The 19,651-nt window shown below is 51.9% G+C and overlaps 1 protein-coding gene across 2 annotated transcripts; it reads right to left on the bottom strand.

Moving 5' to 3' along the window:
- Nucleotides 1-1,204: 1,204 nt before the first annotated feature.
- GMNN (geminin DNA replication inhibitor) lies at nt 1,205-9,170 on the bottom strand. 2 transcript variants are annotated; one of them, XM_037051387.1, is made up of 7 exons: nt 8,964-9,170; nt 7,408-7,465; nt 5,503-5,580; nt 4,508-4,646; nt 3,253-3,335; nt 2,618-2,728; nt 1,205-1,616 (listed from the first exon to the last, which is right to left on the bottom strand). In XM_037051387.1, exons 2-7 carry the CDS (start codon nt 7,456-7,458, stop codon nt 1,431-1,433), a joined length of 648 nt encoding a protein of 215 aa, XP_036907282.1. In that variant the 5' UTR covers nt 7,459-7,465; nt 8,964-9,170; the 3' UTR covers nt 1,205-1,430. The 2 variants fall into 2 exon arrangements, with proteins under 2 accessions (XP_036907282.1, XP_036907283.1); XM_037051388.1 differs by lacking the exon at nt 8,964-9,170 and adding an exon at nt 8,352-8,721.
- Nucleotides 9,171-19,651: the final 10,481 nt, after the last annotated feature.

Here is a 19,651-nt window from a genome sequence, read left to right as displayed (position 1 = left end):
TAGAAGATTAATAGTGTTAACTCTTGCATGTTAGAATCCTCTTTTGCTCCCTGCCCCAAATCCTGGCAATCTATTTTTGGCATTCTCCAGAAATACCTCCTGTCCCCCAAGTCACCCTGGTCTACGTAGCGCTCTCCTCTCATCCCCATTCTGACAGCCTCTCAGGAGGCTCATTTCCTGCTCCCCTTAACAGAACTAATGCTTCAAACCATTTTTTACTGTTAAAAGAAACACAGCACACTCTCCTCTAATTCTACCTCTGGGCTGGTAGCCCTCACCCACCCAATACCTAAACAGAGACCCACACGGTCTAACACAGTGGCCACTACCCTCACACACGTGGCTATTTAAATAGAAACTGGCATCTCAGTTCTTCATTCCCAGCCACGTGTCAACGCTCCACAGCCACAAACGGCTGGGTGGCTGTCATACTGGACCCCACAGCTATTCACAACAGAATCTTTTATTGGATGTTCTTGCTATAGATTAATAGATTAATGACAGATTAAGATTTCATTCAGGCACTGTAGTAAAATAAGACGGAGGCTTTATCTCAGTATTAGAAATAAGGAAACGGAAATCTCTAAGGACTAATAACTTGCCTAAAGGAATCCTTTAACCTTGACATTGCTCCTTGCGGCCACTTCCTACCAAGGCCCTCGCGTGCTCCTCACAGAGCACGTTTGAAGTACACAATTCTGCGTGCGTCACTGTCCTGCTGTGTCTTTGGAAGGACTTCAGGGGACCCCCAGTTGATTTCACGCTGCTCTTCTTATTCCTCCTATACATGGATGCTTTGTACGTATCAGAGACACGAGTGAACAGAAAGTTCTGGAACCCTCAGCTATTCCCGCATCTCTACACTGGACTTCACCTACCCACCCTCATCACTGTCAGCCTCCCAGGAGCCTGGCCGCCCTGGCCAGTGGGGCCTCCACTTGCTGCTTGGGTGCTTGGGAGCACTTTGGAAGCGACGCGCTCACCTTTACCCGGCCCCTCAGGGGGAGCACCTGGGAACCAACAGTCCCTGCAGTGTCTGAGGTAACAACCAGATTCGGGAGAAACACCTCAACTACTTCAGTCTAAAAAGGGACAGATACCAATTCACTCTCTCCTCGTCTCCTCCAAAATAACAGGAGTAGAAAGAAAACCATACAGACAAATTTTACTTAGATATCATTTTTCAAAAAAAAAACACGCAGTGTTCAAAAGGACACTGAAGTTTATTTATCATACACGCAAGTCGTGTCTGACATCGAGAAAACGTTATTTACATAAAACGCCACAGAATAAAAATACACAGTATTTGTACTTTGATTCAACATCAGGGTCCCAGGATGCAAACGAGGAAGTTTGACCGGAAGCCTGCGTCCGCAGGCGTTTGCTCTGCCACAGAACGGCAGTGGGGGTGAACTTGGCTGGCGTCCTTCTCATGTCGAATGTTCCCGGCCCTCACGCACAGGCGGCTCCGTGTCTGGGAAGGAAGACGCGGCTTCCGTGGCGCAGCCCTCGGCCCCCGAGTCCTCCGCCGCGGAATCCTCGCCAGCTTCCTCTTCGGAATCCGAGTCCTGACTCTCTGGTGATCCAGAGTCAGCCAGGCGTCTGCCTTTCATTCTCTTAAAGAGTAAACCAAAAATTTACTGTTAACGACCTTCAAACCCACATCCCTTATCAGTATGCTACTACACTTGACCTCAAAGTCCTAACGAGGTTCTTTTCATGATGTCTCCCAATTAAGGGCCCCGAAAACCCAGTGTTCTGTGCAAATCTCCACCATGTAGGTCGTACTTGAGCGAAGTCACGCAGCTCACTGACTGCTTGGCTTTTAAGGCAGTAACATGCTTGCACACGAAACCAGTAAGTACCCTCGCTGCCCATGGCGCAGGACCAGCTGCCCTCGCTGTGGACAACACTTCTGTGCACACAAGGCGCTACATGCATGTTTCCCGATGGAAGTGTTTCCAAATGACAATCTCAGACCTTTGAGCCCGCCACAGCCCAAACACGTAGGCAATCCAGTACCCGGTTTTATTTGAAAGTCTTTCATCAGCAAGATGCTTTTTTTTAAAAAACATGAGTAAGTTTAAGACTTATTTCTTAGGTGAAGACTGGTAAAGTAACAATCATGAGACTAATTCTTACAAACAAATTAGCCTTTTCCAAATGTTAAAGAAAGTCAGGTGAGACCACCCAAGTTACGTAGTGTACCAATAAACAGTTTTATAAAAAGGTGTCATGCTGGCATTAAATTAAAAACTGTCTAAAAATCCATCCACTCTGAAATATAATACCTTTCCACAGTTTCTCAGATGTCAGTTAACTCTTTGTGTATCACTGTAAGAAAACCATAAACACCCGGCCGCTCCCGGGCCGTCACTGTGGGTGCGGACACCCAGGTCAGCGGGCACCCCGGTCAGCGGGCACCCCCTGGCTCCCCACTCCGTGGGCACACCCACCGGGCAGGCCCTAGCACTCCCGGTGCAGAGACGAGGAGGAAGCCCCAACGGGATGCATCACCTGCTTCACTCAACGGACCAGCAGGGCCAGGCCCGGAGTGCGGAGTCCACCCGGCGGCCACACGCGGGCTCCGGGAGGGGCCGGGGGAGGAGACACCCACCTCCAGCAGCTCCGCCATGTACTGCACGTGCTCCGCCACTTCGGCCAGGTCCTTGTTCTCCTTCCGCAGGCGGGCGATCTCACTGTCCTTTTGTTCAATTTCTCTGTGAAGCTGCCCCCCACACACAAAGCGAGTGTTCCACAGATTTCCATGCTGAGAACCCACGACATGCCTCCCGGGATGTAGCTGGCGGCCACAGCGGGCAAAGCCCTGACGAAGGTGCCGTCTTTGGCCCTCGGCGACATAGGCTCCCTTTTGTGGAACAGTCCTGGTAACAGTCGCCCGGCTAACGCAACCCCTCTGGGGCTGAAATTAAAGCTAGTTTATCCAAACAGACTAAGCAGCACACGGAACACTGAAATGTAAAAATACGCCCCAGCTGATGTGGCTCGGCTGTTGGAGCATCACTCCATAAACCAAAAGGTCCCGGGTTTGATCCCTGGTCCGGGCACATGCCTGGGTTGTGGGTTTGCTCCCCACTCGGGGCACATACACAAGGCAACCCATCGGCGTTTCTCTCTCACATCCATGCTTCTTGCCCTCTCTCCCTCCCTTCCCTTCTCTCTCAAATCAACAAGCACGTCCTCGAGAGCGGATAAAAAAGTAAACCGGCGCAAATTCGAGTAAGCGCTTACTTTCTCGTTTTCCTGCAGTGCTTCGTGGAGAGCCTTCCTCCGTCGCTCTGCCATTTCCTTCCAATACTGAGGGGGTGGGTTTTCTGAAACAAATCGGTGTTTCACGTGGACTGGAAAACCACCACCGTCCCATATTGCTGTGACAACCCCGGAACGTTTTTCTATTTAAGAAACTATAATCTTAGGAACACCCATTTTTATAAACTGAGTTCCTTCCTTCCTTCCTACTTGCCAGTAGTTCCTTCTGTTCTGTGTCCAGTTGCACGGACTAGCCACTGTCACCATGCAGCTGCTTCAGCCCTGTGACACGGAGTCCGGCTGCCTCTCTCTGCATGTGACCTGAGTGTCCTGTGCCACCGGTGCCGCCCACGTCGGGTCTGAGCGTGCGCCACAAGCCCTGCGGCGCACCCAGGATGTGACTGTGCAGCCGCCCTCCCCAGACTCTGCCCCGTCAACCTCACAGCCGGCTGAGCTTTCTCCTCAGGGTCCCCCAGGCAAGTCAGACTGAGCCCGGGCGACGTCACGGCCTTGAGGACGCCCATCCACTTCGCTGCGTCTCCGCTCTTTTCATCAAGAACAGCATCAACGGCCTTCCATACTGTTAAAACCCATCACCAGCCTCCCTCTGGCGCCGACTGCCACACCATTAGAAACTAGCATCTATAGCCCTGGCTGGTGTAGCTCAGTGGATTGAGTGTGGGCCTTCGAACCAGAGTATTGCGGTTCGATTCCCAGTCAGGGCACATGCCTGGGTTGCAGGCCAGTTCCCAGCAGGGGACTCACAAGAGGCAACCATACATTGATATTTCTCTCCCTCTCTCCTTTCCTTCCCCTCTAAAGTTAAATAAATAAAATCTTAAAAAAAAAAAGAAACTAGCATCTATCATATCACACGCTGGGTACTCCTCACACCCCTCCCCTCAACCTCATTCCTGCTGGCCCCTCCTTCCTACTTTCCCCATACGTTTAATTTCCCTTCTTCAAATTCCACCTCTAGACACTTTTTTTTCCTGAAAAGACTCATATCCAAGATGCCATATTAATCACTATCCTTTTATATTTCATCCACATTTGGATCTTAGGAAAAAGTAAGACTTGTTCAAATTTAGTGTTTGTATATTTACAACCAGGAGAAATATTATCAAAACATTCTAGTAAACTATGTAACAGTGTCCTCAGCTTAAGAGGCTGTGAGCAGAATTCCCAACCGTATAACAAATAAAACTGACCTTTATCACAACTATTATTCTCGTACCTGCAACCATAAGGTCAAATGCTTCCTGGGTGACCCCTCCAACGTCACCGGGCTCCGGGACAGCAGTAACTCCAGGGCTGGACTTCTTAGAGGCTGACGGGCCATCCCAGTGTTTCGCTTTGGACAAGCCTTTAACCGGCTACAATGAGACACATACGTCAATCTCGTTTATTTTGATCTAACAAACAAGAAAGCTGGTGGACTTGGGAGCCAGGGCAGGCACCGCTTCTGAAGAACGTGTATTTGGAAGGAGGAAGAACCACGGGAGGGAGGCGCGCATCAGTACAGTCCAGAAAAGAGGCAAAAGTGAGGAGGAGGAGGAGCCATCGGTTAAGAGCAGAAATCAAGAATATCAGAAGGAAAAAAATCAAAGACTACAAAATATAACTGTGGACATTTTTAAAAGAACATAGTCACTGTTTAATAAACTTGTTAGGAAATAAAAAAAGATAGCTCAGTGGTTTTGTCATTTATGTATTAAAATGGAGCACTCATCTGTGTCTCTTTGACATCTTTGAGTTTTCTTTAGAAAAAAATCACAATGTAAAAACTCTACCAAAAAGCGTAGGTGTGTTTCATAAATTTCATTTGCAACAACTGTTTTGATTCAGACTTGGGTCTAAGGCTTAACTGAAATCATTTTTATTATTGACATAATTCAGTACCACGGAAAGGCAGTATTTTCCATCCACAAAAGCCCAGACACGTCCATCCACAGTTTCACCACTTACATCCTGAAGTTAATGAAGGAATCTACCTTCCTGCTCTCCAAACACCCAGACTCTCCTCCTGCAGGTTAATTCATAACCTTTTATGCCACCTCAGTTCCACCAACGCTACATTCTATTACATCAGATTTGAGCTTTCCAGAATGAACAGTTAAAATAAAAACCCCTCTGGTGGAGAAAACACAATAGCCCTTCTTCCACTATTTCCCCAACGTCAACGACCCAGGGGCCCCGACCCGGGGAACGCGACCCGGCTCCCACGCGTACCTCGTTCTCCCTTCCCACCAGGGGCCCGGCGGTGGAGGGCTGGATCATCTTCAGAGTCCTCCTCGGCACAGGGCTGCTCTGAAAGCCGAGAGAATGCATTACCTGGTCACTGAGTGCCGTGGGGTTGTTACGGCCTCAGTCCTACGAAGCTCAGGAGGAGAGAATACAAAGAACACTGACATCGGGCGGGCGGCACAGGTTCACAGTTGGGAGTACAGGAAACGCAGTTCATTCTTACCAATATAACTTACCAATCATTGCACTGTTTTCCATACAAACAACTGTAACCCTACTTTTGCCCACCCTGTATCTCATCAGCTATAGAATTTTATACTCCTACGTGTGAACAAGACATTGGTTTAACCAACTGAACAAACTTATTTCCCTCAAATTATAGTAGAAAATAAATAAATAAAATTGTAATAAAGCTTGAAATTCTAAGAGTGCATCATATCGCCCAAACTTGACACATGTATGATAAAAACCAACAAAATAGGTAAACTGGGTGTGTGTGTGTGTGTGTATGTGTGAATTATTCACACTGCAAAGCACTTCTCCTAGTCATCAGGACTGTCCCCTAACACATTTCCCTGTCACCAAAGGAACGCAGCGTGAGAACACGCTGCACACAAAACCAACCCCAGGAACAGCCCCCGCCCCCGCCCCCCACAGCAGCAGTCTGGCTTCACGCCCATTCTCGAGGGGACCGCCAGCACGTCTGGCCAGAGGCACACTGAATACTGCAAGGGGCCCATGCTACTGTTTGGGGAAAATACAGCCCTCCTTGTAATATGTAAATGCCTTCCTGTCCATTTCCTGCTCAGAAAGCTCTCTCTAGTTTTGCCAAAAGTCATTAGCTACCCCGCCACCATGGGATAGCAAACACCGATGGGTCCTCAAACAAGGTCAGTGAGCGCGGGACACCGGAGCCCCGTGAGAACGCAGCTGGCTGCACATTGCCCCTCGAGGGCCAGAGCGGCCTTCCCACGGTCAAGTTTCTCCTGCTTCTGATGATCTCACTGTTTAATTGAAGAACAAATGCCAGCTACTGTGAGAACAAACACCACCCCCGCATCTCAGATGTAATTTAGATTGGTCCAGTCTCTGGACAAATAAAAACAAACACAACTTTGGAACCTTCATAAGAGAAGACAATTTCCAAGATTTAACTTTTATAATGTGAGCTTCATAGCCTCTATCCCCCCAATGTAATGCTGCTGTTATCATTTTCTTTATGCAGATTCTACACTGGAGTGACAGATTCACCACAACCAAAAAGGTTCTTCTATATTATGGGCCTTAATCTTTTTAGAAAACAATTTGAGATTCTGTAGACCTCTTTTTAAAAAAGCATGCGGGAGCACACTCACCCAGAATTTAGCATACAATTAGCAGGGACTCCATGAGTAGAATAATAAACTGTAACATCTTGTTTACAGAAAACCCTACGGAGGGTCCTGAAAACCACCAGAATGAACAAGTTCAGCAGGGTTGTGGTGTTCAGGACACAAAAATCAATTGTGCTTCCACACGGGAACAGTGAGCACAGTGAAAATGTGCTTAAGGAAGCCAGTCCATCCACAGTCGCATTAAAAATAAAACATTGTAGGGGGAAATTTAACAAAGGAAGTGTGACACTCAATACTCTGAATACTACAATGCACTGTGGAAAGAAACTAAGGACTTGAATTAATGGGAAAACAGCCCATGTCCGTGAATCAGGAATTTTAACATTTAACCATAACTAATTTTTTAATGGTTCTCTACTGTTTAGTTTTCTTCTGGCCACAAATTAGGTGATTTAAATTTGGCAGAAACTACAGGCAGGTTAAATTTGGCTAAATTGCGTTTACACACCTGTAGGCCTGTGCTCTCCCCACAGAGGAAGGTGACCCTGCCACCTACCTTCAGGCGCCTGTGGGTCCCTTCTTGCTTCTGCTTCATGGCTGGATGCATGGCGCACCTGGGGACATAAAGGCGAATGTGGTCTGCGCCCGGAGGCGGAGCTTAGATGCTCGCCTGTGCCCGGTGGAAGCGCCTCTTCCCCACGGCACCGACCACTGAAATGACCGAAGTCAGCAGGGACTCTTGATGTTTGCATCTGATACAAGCACTCACACAACAACTCTGGTTGGAACACTGTGTATATTCTAAACAAATGCACAAAACTTTCTAGTGTCCTGAGCAAAACACTGGGCTCTCAAAGATCCGGGACATGTCCCAGGGAAGGAGAAGCACAGACAGCTGGGGGTGCCCAAATCAGTCCTAGAGAACAGCACCCCAATGGCGCCCTTTCCTGTGTGCGACCTACTTGGCCCTGGCAACGGGCAGTCACTTGTTAGTGACGTAATGTCCACGCTTACGCATTTGTAGGAAAAGTTTCAGCACCCCCAGGAGCTGAGAAGAGAGGGTGGCAGATACAGGGACACCTAATAAGGTTACTCACACCACTGGGCCCACCCACTGAAACCCGACCCATAACCCTATGACCCCCCAGGCAGGAAGGGGTCTCCGAATGATCTTCCCCAAGTGCAGCCCTGCCTTCACTCAGAACATTGGGGCTTTCATACTTTGACTGTGACCCACCACCTGAGCGCTTTACCATGTGCCCCGATACACGGACTCAAACTACAAAGTTCAGGACATGCACCCAATTTTCTATGCTGTTTCGTGCGAGGCAAATGCTGGTCGGCACCCACTAGACTGAGCCAAGGTGACGTTTTCCAAACTGCAGATCGGGCCCAGGACGCCACAACCATTCGGTGATCACCAACAGTTTGGAAAAAAATAACTGATCAGAGCGAAATTGAAGAGACGAGAAAACGTCGGAGTGCAGGGCATGTGGAGACCTGGTTCTGCTTGGTGAATCTTCTCAAGCAGCCGGATGGCTGCGGCTTAAACTTCGATGTAAGTGTGCTTTCGCGCGTGTCACATTACAAATGCTGAAAGCCACCACCGATCAAGGGACGTTCAAGCCTCCACATGTTTGTGGCACTCCTGTCTGCAGCCTGGCGCCCTACTTCGCTCCCCAGTTCTTTTCAACCAGATTCAAGACGCCAGCACAGGCCAGCAGAGGTCCAAAGGAAATGCTGACACACCGGGGAACCGGTGTCACCAACACCAGTGCCGCTGTTTAACCGGGGACCAGGATTCGGAGACCACCTCCTGGAGCCCAGTGTGCGCCCCACCCCTGTGCCCGATCACCGCCGGTCGCTAGTCCAGAGGGTGGGCGTTCCGTCCCGCCTCCCGACAGTCAGGCGCAGGGAAGAGTTTGGCACTTGGCCGGCTGCAAGGCCTCCAGTCCCCGACCACCGGGGACGCGGGGCTCCCGCCGCGCGCGCCAGCCAATAGGGAGCACGGACAAGGAGCGCGCCAAAATCGACCCAGCCAATGGGGCAACCCCGAGCCCTACCGGCCGCCCCGCCCCGCGCGGCTCCAGCCAGTTCTAAAATTCCACTTACCGCGGCTCCGCGGAGTCCCGGGTGGGCCGTTGGGGCGGGCGGGAACGCGAGGCGGCTGGTCGGGCAGCCACCACTCTCGCTCGCTGAAGGGAACCGCTCAGTTCTGTCCGCGGCGCCAAGCACAACGGCCCCAGCCGGACAGCACTGCTCCCCACCGCACCCGAGCAGACGCGGAGCGGGGCTGAAAAAGGTCGCCTAATCCGTGCCCCGCCCCGAAGGCCACGTGACCCCCAGAGGGGTGGGGCCCGTCCAAGTCTGGCCAATCGGCGCCCGCCTCGGCCCCGCCCCTGCCTGCGCCGGCGCGGTGGGCCCTGCGCGTCTCTACGTGAGGAGGTCCCGGCGTTGTCCCGGGTCCTGACCTCGGATTGCTCGCGGGACGGACCTGCGGAGGGAGCAGTCAGAGCCACCTCCACCCGCCGCGGACACCGGCGGGGAGACGTGTCGCGTCTGCAGTGCGCGGCTCCTCGTGTCTGTGTGCAGCCCTGGTTCCGCCGGCTCCCCGCCGTGGGCAGAGCCTTGACGTTCGGGCTTCTTGCATTTTGACTCTTAGGGGTCGGGGGGGGGGGGCACTCGGGCACCACCTAGGTTCCAGGCGCTGGACACCGCTGCGCTGCAACTCGGGGTGACAAGACCTTAAGTCCTGCGGCCGGCCTTTCTTACTAGTCCGCCAGATTCTCCCATAGCCATCTTTGTGGACGAGGTGCAAGGGACCCACCGGCGTCTTGTCACTCCTGCCGCAGGCGTCAGGGAAGTCTGCGCTCCCGTTTCCTGACTCCTCGTTCTCCCTCCACCCCGTGCTGCTTTGAGCACGTGCTTTCCCCTCCTTGCCCGCGCCCCTGGTGCCTGCCTGCCTGCCACCTCCCCCCGCCCCCAGATCTCTTGACAGCTGAAAATGTACAAAGCATAGTCGGACGGCTCTGGCTTTGTTTGAGGGAAATATAACGCATGAAATCTAAATTCATATAGGACACATCAGAAAACCGAGTTTCCAGAAGGAGAGCGGTGACAAGTGCGAGCACCAGGCTCCTTGACTTCGAATCGCCAGCCAGTCCACATTGGGACTCTGACTGCCCGTGTCACCAGTCAGCACGTAATGAAAAGGGCCACTGACAAGAGCCCAAATGGGTAAGCATGTATTCGAGAGTACGTAAAAAGTTACATTCAGGTCGTCTGCTCTAGGCAAAGTGTGAAGCGAAGTTCATAATGGTGCTATTTCTTTCCAGAACTGAAATGCCCGGAAGGAATGTTGTCTTCCATGTGAAATCGGTGAGCAGGGCAGAGGGCAGAGTGGAAGGGTCACTATAGCTGAAAACTGGCAGGGCTGGGAGGGAACTGGCGATTTCCCCCTCCTGTCCTGAAACCTGAAATGGTAGTTTACCAAACAATGTCCATGACACAAAGTTCCTGGGATAGTGTGTTACTGCCCACTAGGTGGCAATGCTGTCTGACCTAACTAAACACAGAACTTGAACTTGGAAGTTCATCTAACAACCTGTATACTGTGTTGTTGATTTTCTCACCTACGGGGAACACTCGACTTTCATTAATGTGTGTCCAAAGTAGCATTCTTCAGTCTTTTAGTAGCAAAGAAAAAGAGACCCTGTTTCCCCACACAAGAACTGACACATGAATGAGGAGGAGAAGGAGCTAGACAGGCAGGTGAGGTGGGGGTGGGGGAGCAGAGTTCCAGGGCCAGGCAGCTGGCACAACTTGGAGGGAGAGAGAGCATCTTCTTCACGCCTGCCTCCCGGGGCCCGATGCCTGGCACACAGCAGACTTACATTACACAGACCCTCACTCGATGCTGCCACACAGTGTGACCTCAGACAGACACCTAACTCCTGGACAGGCGCCAACTCTGAACCCTACCCCCCCACCCCCGTAGCCACTGATCTTTCCACTGTCTCTATGGTTTTGCCTTTCCCAGAATGTCACAGAGTCGGAATTGCACAGTATGTAGCCTTTTCAGACTGGCTTCTTTCATCTAGGGAAGTGCATTAAGTGTTCATTCCATGTCTTTTCATGGCTGGATAGCCCATTTCTTTTCGGTGCTGACCAGTGTTCCATCACCTGGGTGGACCTCGGTTTCTTTGGAGTGTGTCATTTTAACACACACTATTTTACGTAATCATGAAGTGAGGTGTGTAACAAAATGTCCAGGAAGTAACTGCAGAAAGAGAGAATTTTCTGTCCGCAAACTTTGACCTATATGAGTAAAATAAAGTTAAAAGTACAGTACAAGCAAAGGGGAAGTTCATTAGTCCTTTTGTATTGCATGTAAAAGATACAGTTTAGGAAAAAAGCATTGTACTACTGATGTGGTCTGTTCTTGAGTCATTCTCCAGTTTTAAACAATTCATGAAAAAAGAAATGTCAACTTTAAAATTTTTATTTGAATTCAGTAAATATTTCAAATATGAGCTAAAATTTGTACTTATGAAACAAAGTATCACATTTCCCAATGTGCACTCAGCCACTGTTTTAAATTTTGAACAGACAACGATTCCAAGTGGTCGCGCAGAAGGTGACGGAATGGAAGCAAGTCCGGGTCTGTCTGTCTCTCCACCTGGGCCGAGCTGTCAGCTTCTCGGGTTTAAGAGCGCAAGCGCAGGCCCGCGGGGGGCTGGAGACCGGCCAGAGGCCCCTCTGGGATCTTCCTGGGACTCTGTGGGAAGCTGGGGCTGCGGGGCGCCCGCTGGGCTAGGGGGGTCCTCTGAGCCTGCTCACGGCGAGCTCGTGCGCCCACCTGAACCCAGCGCAGCGGCGGCGGCGTCAGTCCTTAGCGGCCCGTTGGTACTAGTTTCCCGGAAGGGCGCTTTATCTCACGCTGCGGAGCGCTGCCTCGGGTCTGGCATTCGGTGGTTAAAAGCAGGCCCACTGAGCGGTTTTGTTCTGCATAGTTACAGTCAACACACTCTCACCTGGCCCGGCTGGTGGCCGCCGCCCTTCACCCGTGACAGGCCCTTGAGACAGGTCCCCTAGTGGCCCAAGAAAAGCCAGAGGAAGCAGAGGGAGAGCAAGCCTGCGCGGGGAGGGGCAGGGGCAAGGCCTGGGCAGGGGAGAAGCAGAGTGCAGACTGTCAGAGACTACAGGGCACGGTGACCTGAAGCCACAGGGCCCAGGACCAGCCCGGGAGACGCGCTGGGCTGCCCAGCAGACACTCCGGCTCCTGCTGAGCTCCCTCCTCGCCTGCAGTCAGTGTGACGCGAACATCTGCCCCTGCTGCCGTGCCCCTCCCTCTCAGGAGCACCCTCCAGAGACACCTCACGCACCCTTGCCCTAGCTCTTTCTGCCCTGGCCAGGCAGCAGGCTGGCTTCTGGCAAAGGCACAAACCACCACCATTTTCCTGGAAGATGTTGTGCTGCGGACCACACCCCTCAGGAGGGCCTCTGGGCCGCCAAGGGTGGGGAGCTGAGGGGTGACGCCCTTGTGCAGGGGGCTGGAAGGGGTTGAGGGCCAGGGCGCAGTGGCCGTCGGGGACCCCGGGGCCCTTTCGCTGAAGCTCCCAGGCACTTCTCTCTTCCATGGCGTCAGTGCAAAGGAAGGCAGGTTGTTAACTCTTCTCTAAACCAGGGGCTGGGAAGCTTCTGTGAAGGGCCAGAGAGCACATAGCTGAGGCTTTCTCTATTGCTTATTGTTTGTTAGTTTTCACAGCCCTTAACATATAGAAACCCTCGTTAGCTCCCAGGCCAGACAAAACCAGGCCCTGGGCCAAATTTGGCCTGACCCTTTTCTTTTGCTGACCCTTATTCTACATAGTTGACTTTTTTTTTAAAGATTTTATTTTTTTATTTATCTTTAGAGGAGAAGGAGAGAGGGAGAGAAACATCAATGTATGGTTGCCTTTTGTGCGTCCCCTGCTGGGAGTTGGCCTGCAGGGAACTGGACTACAACCCAGGCATGTGCCCTGACTGGGAATCGAACCGCGATTGTGTGGTTCGCAGGCCCGCGCTCAATCCACTGAGCTACACCAGCCAGGGCACATAGTTGACTTTTTTTAGAGAGAGGGAGAGAAAAAGAGAAAAACACCAATTTGCTCTTCTATTTTTATTTTATGCACTCACTGGTTGGTTCTTGCATGTGCCCGGACCAGGGATTGAACCCTCAACCTTGGTGTATTGTGACAACACGCTAACCAAGTGAGCCACAGGCCAGGGCTCATAGTTGACATCTTAAACTGAAGAGAAGAAGGAGGAATCAATCTCGTGCCTGACTTTCTACTGTGCCAAGAAGGGCCATTTTCTTGCAAGAGACTTGATAACGCATTTTGAAACAGGCACGCAAAAGAAGCATCTTCTTCCTTCCTGAGAAGAGAAGAAAGTGAGCTCTGTAGGGGAGCCAGGAGCAGCTGCACAGCTCAGGAAGGGCCGGGGCCTGTGCTCCCCAAAGGCGGGAGGGTGAGGCAGGAGCTCGGACCTGGGAAGGTGCGGCTGGCTAGGTAGCAGGGCGGGCGGGGTTGGGTGGGACCTAGTGCGCCGTGTGAAAAGTGATTAATAATTTTGGGAGACTGACAGCAGAGCAATAAAGCAGCACAGGTCGTTCCAGCCCCTGCTCAAGCCCTTGGGCCAGCTCTGCTCCTCCAGGGCTCTGTCGGCCTGTATGCGAGACACAGCTGCAAACCAGCTGGGAATCGGGCACCCCTTCTTTCTGAAGGGCCTTCCTGCCACTGCCTCTCCCCTGCTGGACAGGTTTAGGCTCAGGAAGCCCGAGCCCACAGTGCCTGGGGGTGGGCGCAGCTGAGCCGCTGAGGAGCAGAAAGCGCCCGCGGGGAGCCCTGCCTCTCCAGGAGCAGACTCCAGCTGGCTTAGGGACCCCTCCCCTCGGGCTTGCTTCAGTCTCCTCACCCTGCGCCAAGGGCGAGGTCTGTTAAAAGTAGGTTTGAGCGGAAAAGAAGCAGGAAAAGCCGTGTCCTCAGCGGCTTCCCCAGGCTTAGCACTGATGCTGATAAGGGGTAAAGATGAGCAAGGAAAATAACCTCGTGTTTTTCTTCGTCTTCTTTGTCGAGCAACTGTGGACGAAAAGGGGCCACACACCAAACTAGAGAAGCCCAGGGAGGCCTGCGTGGCGGCCCTACCCACTTAGACCAAAAGTAACCACATCTGAAATGAAAAACTGCCTGGAAGGGAGTCCTGTCCCAGGTCCGTGTCTCCCTGACAAAGGCCAGTCTTTCCCTTAGTGAGTGGCCTGAGGTCTGTCTGGCTCCACAATAACAAAGCTTCTGAACTTCGAAGTGGTTACCTTCCTCCAGGCCCCTCAGGGCACAGTCCCTGCAGCGTAGGGAGACACAGGTCCCCTCACTGGGGGAAAGAAGCGAGTGTCTCACCCTTCTCCTCTTTACGAAGTCCCAGAGGTTCCCCTCACAACCCACCCCCAGCGCACGTTGGGTCATCGCGCGTCCTCCGAATGGGAACGCATCAGAGGAGGGTACAGGACTGCCATCTCTGTCTGGGTCATTTTCTCCACCTGCTGAGATGTTGTGTCCCAGCAATTGTTGTCCATCTGACTCGAGTAAACTGATCAAAATTCTGACAGGTTCGGTCACGTTGACCTATTTCCTCCACTTAAAAAAGCGGGTGGTACCTTTAATATGTTTGCGCGCGTGCGTGTGTGTATGTGTGTGACTTTTTAACTGCATGTATTTATTGAAAAGTAATGTGCACAGTAACATATTAAAGCAAGACTAAGAAGGCATACTTTGGGAAATCCGCCCTGGAGGCCCAGCGCCCCGACCCGAGAGGTGCACCGCTGGGTTTCCTGGGTCCCTCTCCTTCCCGTGCACGGGTGGGTGCTCGGCACCCAGAGAGCTCCGGCCCTCCCCAGGGTGTGCGTCTCCGAGACCCTCCCTTCCCTAGCGGACCGCTCACCGTGCTCCTCTACTGTGTCCGCACTCAGGGTCGTTCGGGTTTGTAGGCCGGCTCTCGTCCTCACAAACGGTGCTACTGGGCAGCCCTGGCAGCTGCAGTCCAATTTGCCGGGTTGGATTCCAGGGCTGTGGTGTCTTGTTAACTCGGGGACCGTCTTCGCTCGACCGACTTTCCTCAGTGTCCGATGGCAATAGCAGAGGGACCGTCACGGGGTCCTCAGGAGGGCCAATGTCAAGTGCGGCACTCGCTGCCGCGTCTGCACGCAGCAAAGCTCTCCACGCGTGCAGAATGCTCCTGCTTTGTCCTTTCCTGCTCGATGCGCATTCTAGTTTCTCTGCGGGGTGAGACCTCAGCAGCGGGGTGGCTGCCTCCGAGGGTGTTCGTTGAAAACCAGCCTGTCGCTGGTCTCTGAGGCGGAGCCTGCATCTGCCTCTCTGCTCTCCCTGTGCCCCAGGAGGCTGACCTGTAGGAAACCCATCGGTCTTTTTTTTTTATCTTTTTGAATTTTTTATTTAAGTATTGCTCAAGTACAGTTTTCTGTCTTTTACTCCCATCCCAGCCCACCTCTGCCCCCGCAGTGATCTTCACCTCCCTCCCATTTCTATCCCCTTAGTTGTTGTCCATGTATCCTTTTTAAAAAAAATTTTTAATATATATATTTTATTGATTATGCCCTTACAGTTGTCCTATTCCCCCCCTTCATTCCCCTCCACCCGCACACCCCTCCCCCACACCCCCTCCCCCACCATTCTCCCCTCCTTAGTTTATAACCACGTGTCTCAAGTTCTTTAGATTCTATATTTCCCCTACTATTCTTGCCCTCCCCCTATCTATTTTCTACCTACTGTCTATGCTATTTTCTGTACCTTCTCCCCCCTTCTCCTCCTCCCACTCCCCTGTTGCTAACCCTCCATGTGTTCTTCATTTCTATGGTTCCACTCCTGATCTAGCTGTCCTCTTGGTTTGCTTTTGTTTTAGGTGTGGTTGTTAATAACTGTGTGTTTGCTGTCCTTTCACTGTTCATATTTTTCATCTTCTTTTTCTTATATAAGTCCCTTTAGCATTTCATATAATAAGGGCTTGGTGATGATGAACTCCTTGAACTTGACCTTATCTGAGAAGCACTTTATCTGTCCTTCCATTCTAAATGAAAGTTTTGCTGGATAAAGCAATCTTGGCTGTAGGTCTTTGGATTTCATGACTTGGAATACTTCTTTCCAGCCCCTTCTTGCCTGTAAGGTCTCTTTTGAGAAATCCGCTGACAGTCTGATGGGTACTCCTTTGTAGGTGACTGTCCCCTTATCCCTTGCTGCTTCTAGGATTCTCTCCTTCATTTTAGTCTTGGCTAATGTAATTATGATGTGCCTTGGTGTGTTCCTTCTTGGGTCCAACTTCTTTGGCACTCTCTGAGCTTCCTGGATTTCCTGGAAGTCTATTTCCTTTGCCAGACTGGGGAAGTTCTCCTTTATTATTTGTTCAAATAAGTTTTCCACTCGTGGCTGTTTCTTTCCCCCTTCTGGTACCCCTATAATCCGGATGTTGGAACGTTTAAAGATGTCCTGGAGGTTCCTAAGCCTCTCCTCATTTTTTTGAATTCTCATTTCTTCATTCCTTTCTGGTGGGATGTTTTGTTCTTCCTTCTGGTCCATTCCATTGATTTGAGTCCCAGTTTCCTTTCCATCACTATTGGTTTCCTGGACATCTCCCTTCATTTCAATTAGTTTACCCTTCATATGTTCCTCTACTTTGTGACTATAATCAACCAGTTCTGTGACCATCCTGATGACCAGTGTTTTGAACTGTGCATCTGAGAGCCTGGCTATTTCCTGGTCGCTTAGAGTTATCAGCTCTGGGACTTTGAGTTCTTCTTGAGCCATCTTTTAGACTGTTTGTGCCTGTTACATAGCCGGATCAGAGCCCTAGGTGTTCACCAGAGCAGGGCAACTCAGTCGCTGGGTTGTGATGCTGTATGTGGGGGCGGGGTCAAAGAGGAGCAATGGCAATCCCGTCTGCCGCCTGCCACCACGGCCCCGGGGCCCCAGCCACCACCGTCACCAGGCCCATGCGTTTCATTCCACTGCACGTGAGTGTGCCACCGCCGTCAGCCCTCCGCCACTGGGTTCGCCTTCTGGGGCCTGCGCGGTCTGTCTCACTGTGTGTGAATGTGCGACCTCGGTCAGTCTGCCCCCACCCTGACTGGGTCCGGGCTACCTGCGCGCCTAGGTCGGGGGATCTGTCCTGCCCGACCCTGCTCCGCTGCTGGCTCCGCCCCTCTTACCGTCCATGTTGAAGGGTTAGTGGTTGTAGGACTTCGGTATAATTCAATTTTCTGTTCTTTGGCTGTGTCCTTGTTCTCCAAACCTTTGTTGTATTCAAATTTGGTTGTGGGAGAAGGCACAGTGTTTCCACCTATGCCTCCATCTTGGCGGAAGTCGAAACCCATCTGTCTTTGTCCCCGATTTCCACTCAGCTTCCCTGGGAGGTGCAGACTCCGGCGGGCAGAGCCCAGAGCACAGGGCAAGGAAGGAGCCGCAGGCCTCCGCTGGGCAGTGGCTGAGTTCCTCTCCCTGAAGCTGGAGGCAGCTCCTCCCCAGGGTTCAGCCCAAGCTCCCTCCCTTGCCCTCAGGCCCGGTGGCTGCCCTTCGGGGCTGCTGCCTGTCCATGGGCATGACCCTGAGCACACCACTCCAAATAACCCCCGGGGTCAACTTCCTGGTTGCCCATTTCTCGTGCCACCTGGTTGGTGCCCCAACCGATGCGCCCGCCCACTAAGGAGCTCCGAGAGAACTCACTTCCCCAAGCTTTGGAAAATATTGTCCCATCAAACACTTTTGAGATTTTTACCTAAAAGTCGTCCTTGGTTCTTTACTTTTTCTGGGCACCAGGGCTATTATTTACCTTTTATCACAGATAATGGTTCCCCTTGAACTTCGGTTTCTTAAAGGCCTTTGCACCAGCTTTGACTTACTCCCTTCAGGCCCAAAGTACCACTGACGGGGCGGCTGGGAAACAGAAGTTTGTTTCTCATGGTTCTGGGGCTGGGAAGCCCAGGAACTGGTGCCAGCAGGTTTGGTGTCCCAGGTGGCAGCGGGATGGGGAGGTTCGGGGGTGTCTTCTCTAAGGGTGCTGGTCCTGGTCCGGAGGCTGCGCCCTCGGGACCTCGTCACCTTCTAAAGGACCCGCCTCCGACGGCCACCACGCTGGCAGCTCCATTTCCATGTATGACATCTGGGAGGGGACACAGTCTAGAGCAAGTACAATGGTCCCCACTCATCCGCAGGGGGTACCCCTCACCCCTCCAGGGGATGCCCAAAACCTCTGATAGAACCGACCCTGTATGTACCTTTTCCGTGTACACACACACACACTCTCACACACACACACACACACGCGCGCGTGCGCCTTTTCACTTAAGGGAAGCACTTGCCGGCCTGTGTTTGGTGAGTGCGGACGGCCAGCATCACTTCCGCAACGAGAAAGCTGTGGGGTGCCCTTCCCGCGTGCTAACATCGCCTCCCTCACCCCCGTGGTAGTTTAACGTCAGCTATTGCCCACCCCATCGACAGACAGATACGTCCAGCGCACACCGACTTCTCTGTCCGGGCTTCACGGGGCCCGTCCATCTGTGTGGCTGGAAAGGACTTTATCTGCCCCTTTAAGCCTCAAAAGGAAAGCCTCGTGCAGCCGCTTCCTGTGTTACCTGGGTGATAGGTGGGTGCGTTCATTCGGGGCTCTTCACTAGAGAGGAGAGTACACCCCCACTGGGCATTGGGCCTGGACTCAGGTGAGTGGACCTAGAGACTGGAGAGAAAAAACCAATACCAAGCCCTGGTTGGTGTGGGTCAGTGGATTGAGTGCTGGCTTGCAAGCCAAAAGGTCAGCGGTTCAATTCCCAGTCAGGGCACATGCCTGGGTTGCAGGGCAGGTCCCCAACTGGGGGCATGCGTGTTGATATTTCTCCCTCTCTTTCTCCCTGCCTCCCACTCTGTCTAAAAATAAATAAGAAAAAAAACAATTGACATACAACATTGATCAGCAGATAAGGACCAAGGAAGGGGGCAACCTGAGTCCTTCAGTAAGGTTTTTTCGTTTGTTTTTAAATGAAGTCAGAAAACTGGATATTTGAATCAACAAAAAGCAGAAAATAAATTTGTGAGTAAAATGAGCTCTAGTAACCAATGTATGTTTCTTCTTGGAAAAGAGAGGTTTTAAAAAAGGGAATTAGCTTCAAGCAAGATCGTTTCCTTTTTTCCCCAAATATGGTAAAACTGTACCAGCTACAGATTTAACAGAAGTAAAACAACGACCGACTGTTATTCGGAAGTCACAGATGCCTTGGTTTTGGTCTTGGTTGGCTGTTAAAGATACAGCAGCTGCTCTCCCCCCCCACCCCCTCGCCTGCCGCCCCCCATGTGGCAGACTGAGTAGCCTCAGGGACTTAGTTAAAGGGCCCCATGTTTCCCTAGTCAAATAATCTTGACGGGGCTTCTTTCTTATGAACTCACTAAAGCCATTAAGGAAAGGGGAGGAGGCTTTAGAAGATACAGCCTGTGATTATAACCGACTTTTCATCTAACTGGAAACCAAACCGGTCGCTTCCCTCTGGGGCCTGCCGTATTGCAGGACAGTCGCCCAGTTGCCACGACCTGCTCCGATTTCTCATCAGGAGCCTGGCACAGGGGCCATCCGAGAGGAGCCTCGAGTTCCGTCACTAGTGACGCGCCAGCCAGCGCCATGCTGCGAATGCCAGAGCTGGGGGACTTGGCGAGGGCTGGATAGGAACTCCTATTATCTGCAACTTTTCTGTGCCTGTAAATTGTGCT

Source organism: Sturnira hondurensis, unplaced genomic scaffold, assembly GCF_014824575.4.
Source record: "Sturnira hondurensis isolate 20B ecotype Veracruz unplaced genomic scaffold, ASM1482457v3 Scaffold0007217, whole genome shotgun sequence".
NCBI lineage: Eukaryota > Metazoa > Chordata > Mammalia > Chiroptera > Phyllostomidae > Sturnira > Sturnira hondurensis.
This window is presented reverse-complemented; position numbering and strand designations above follow the sequence as displayed.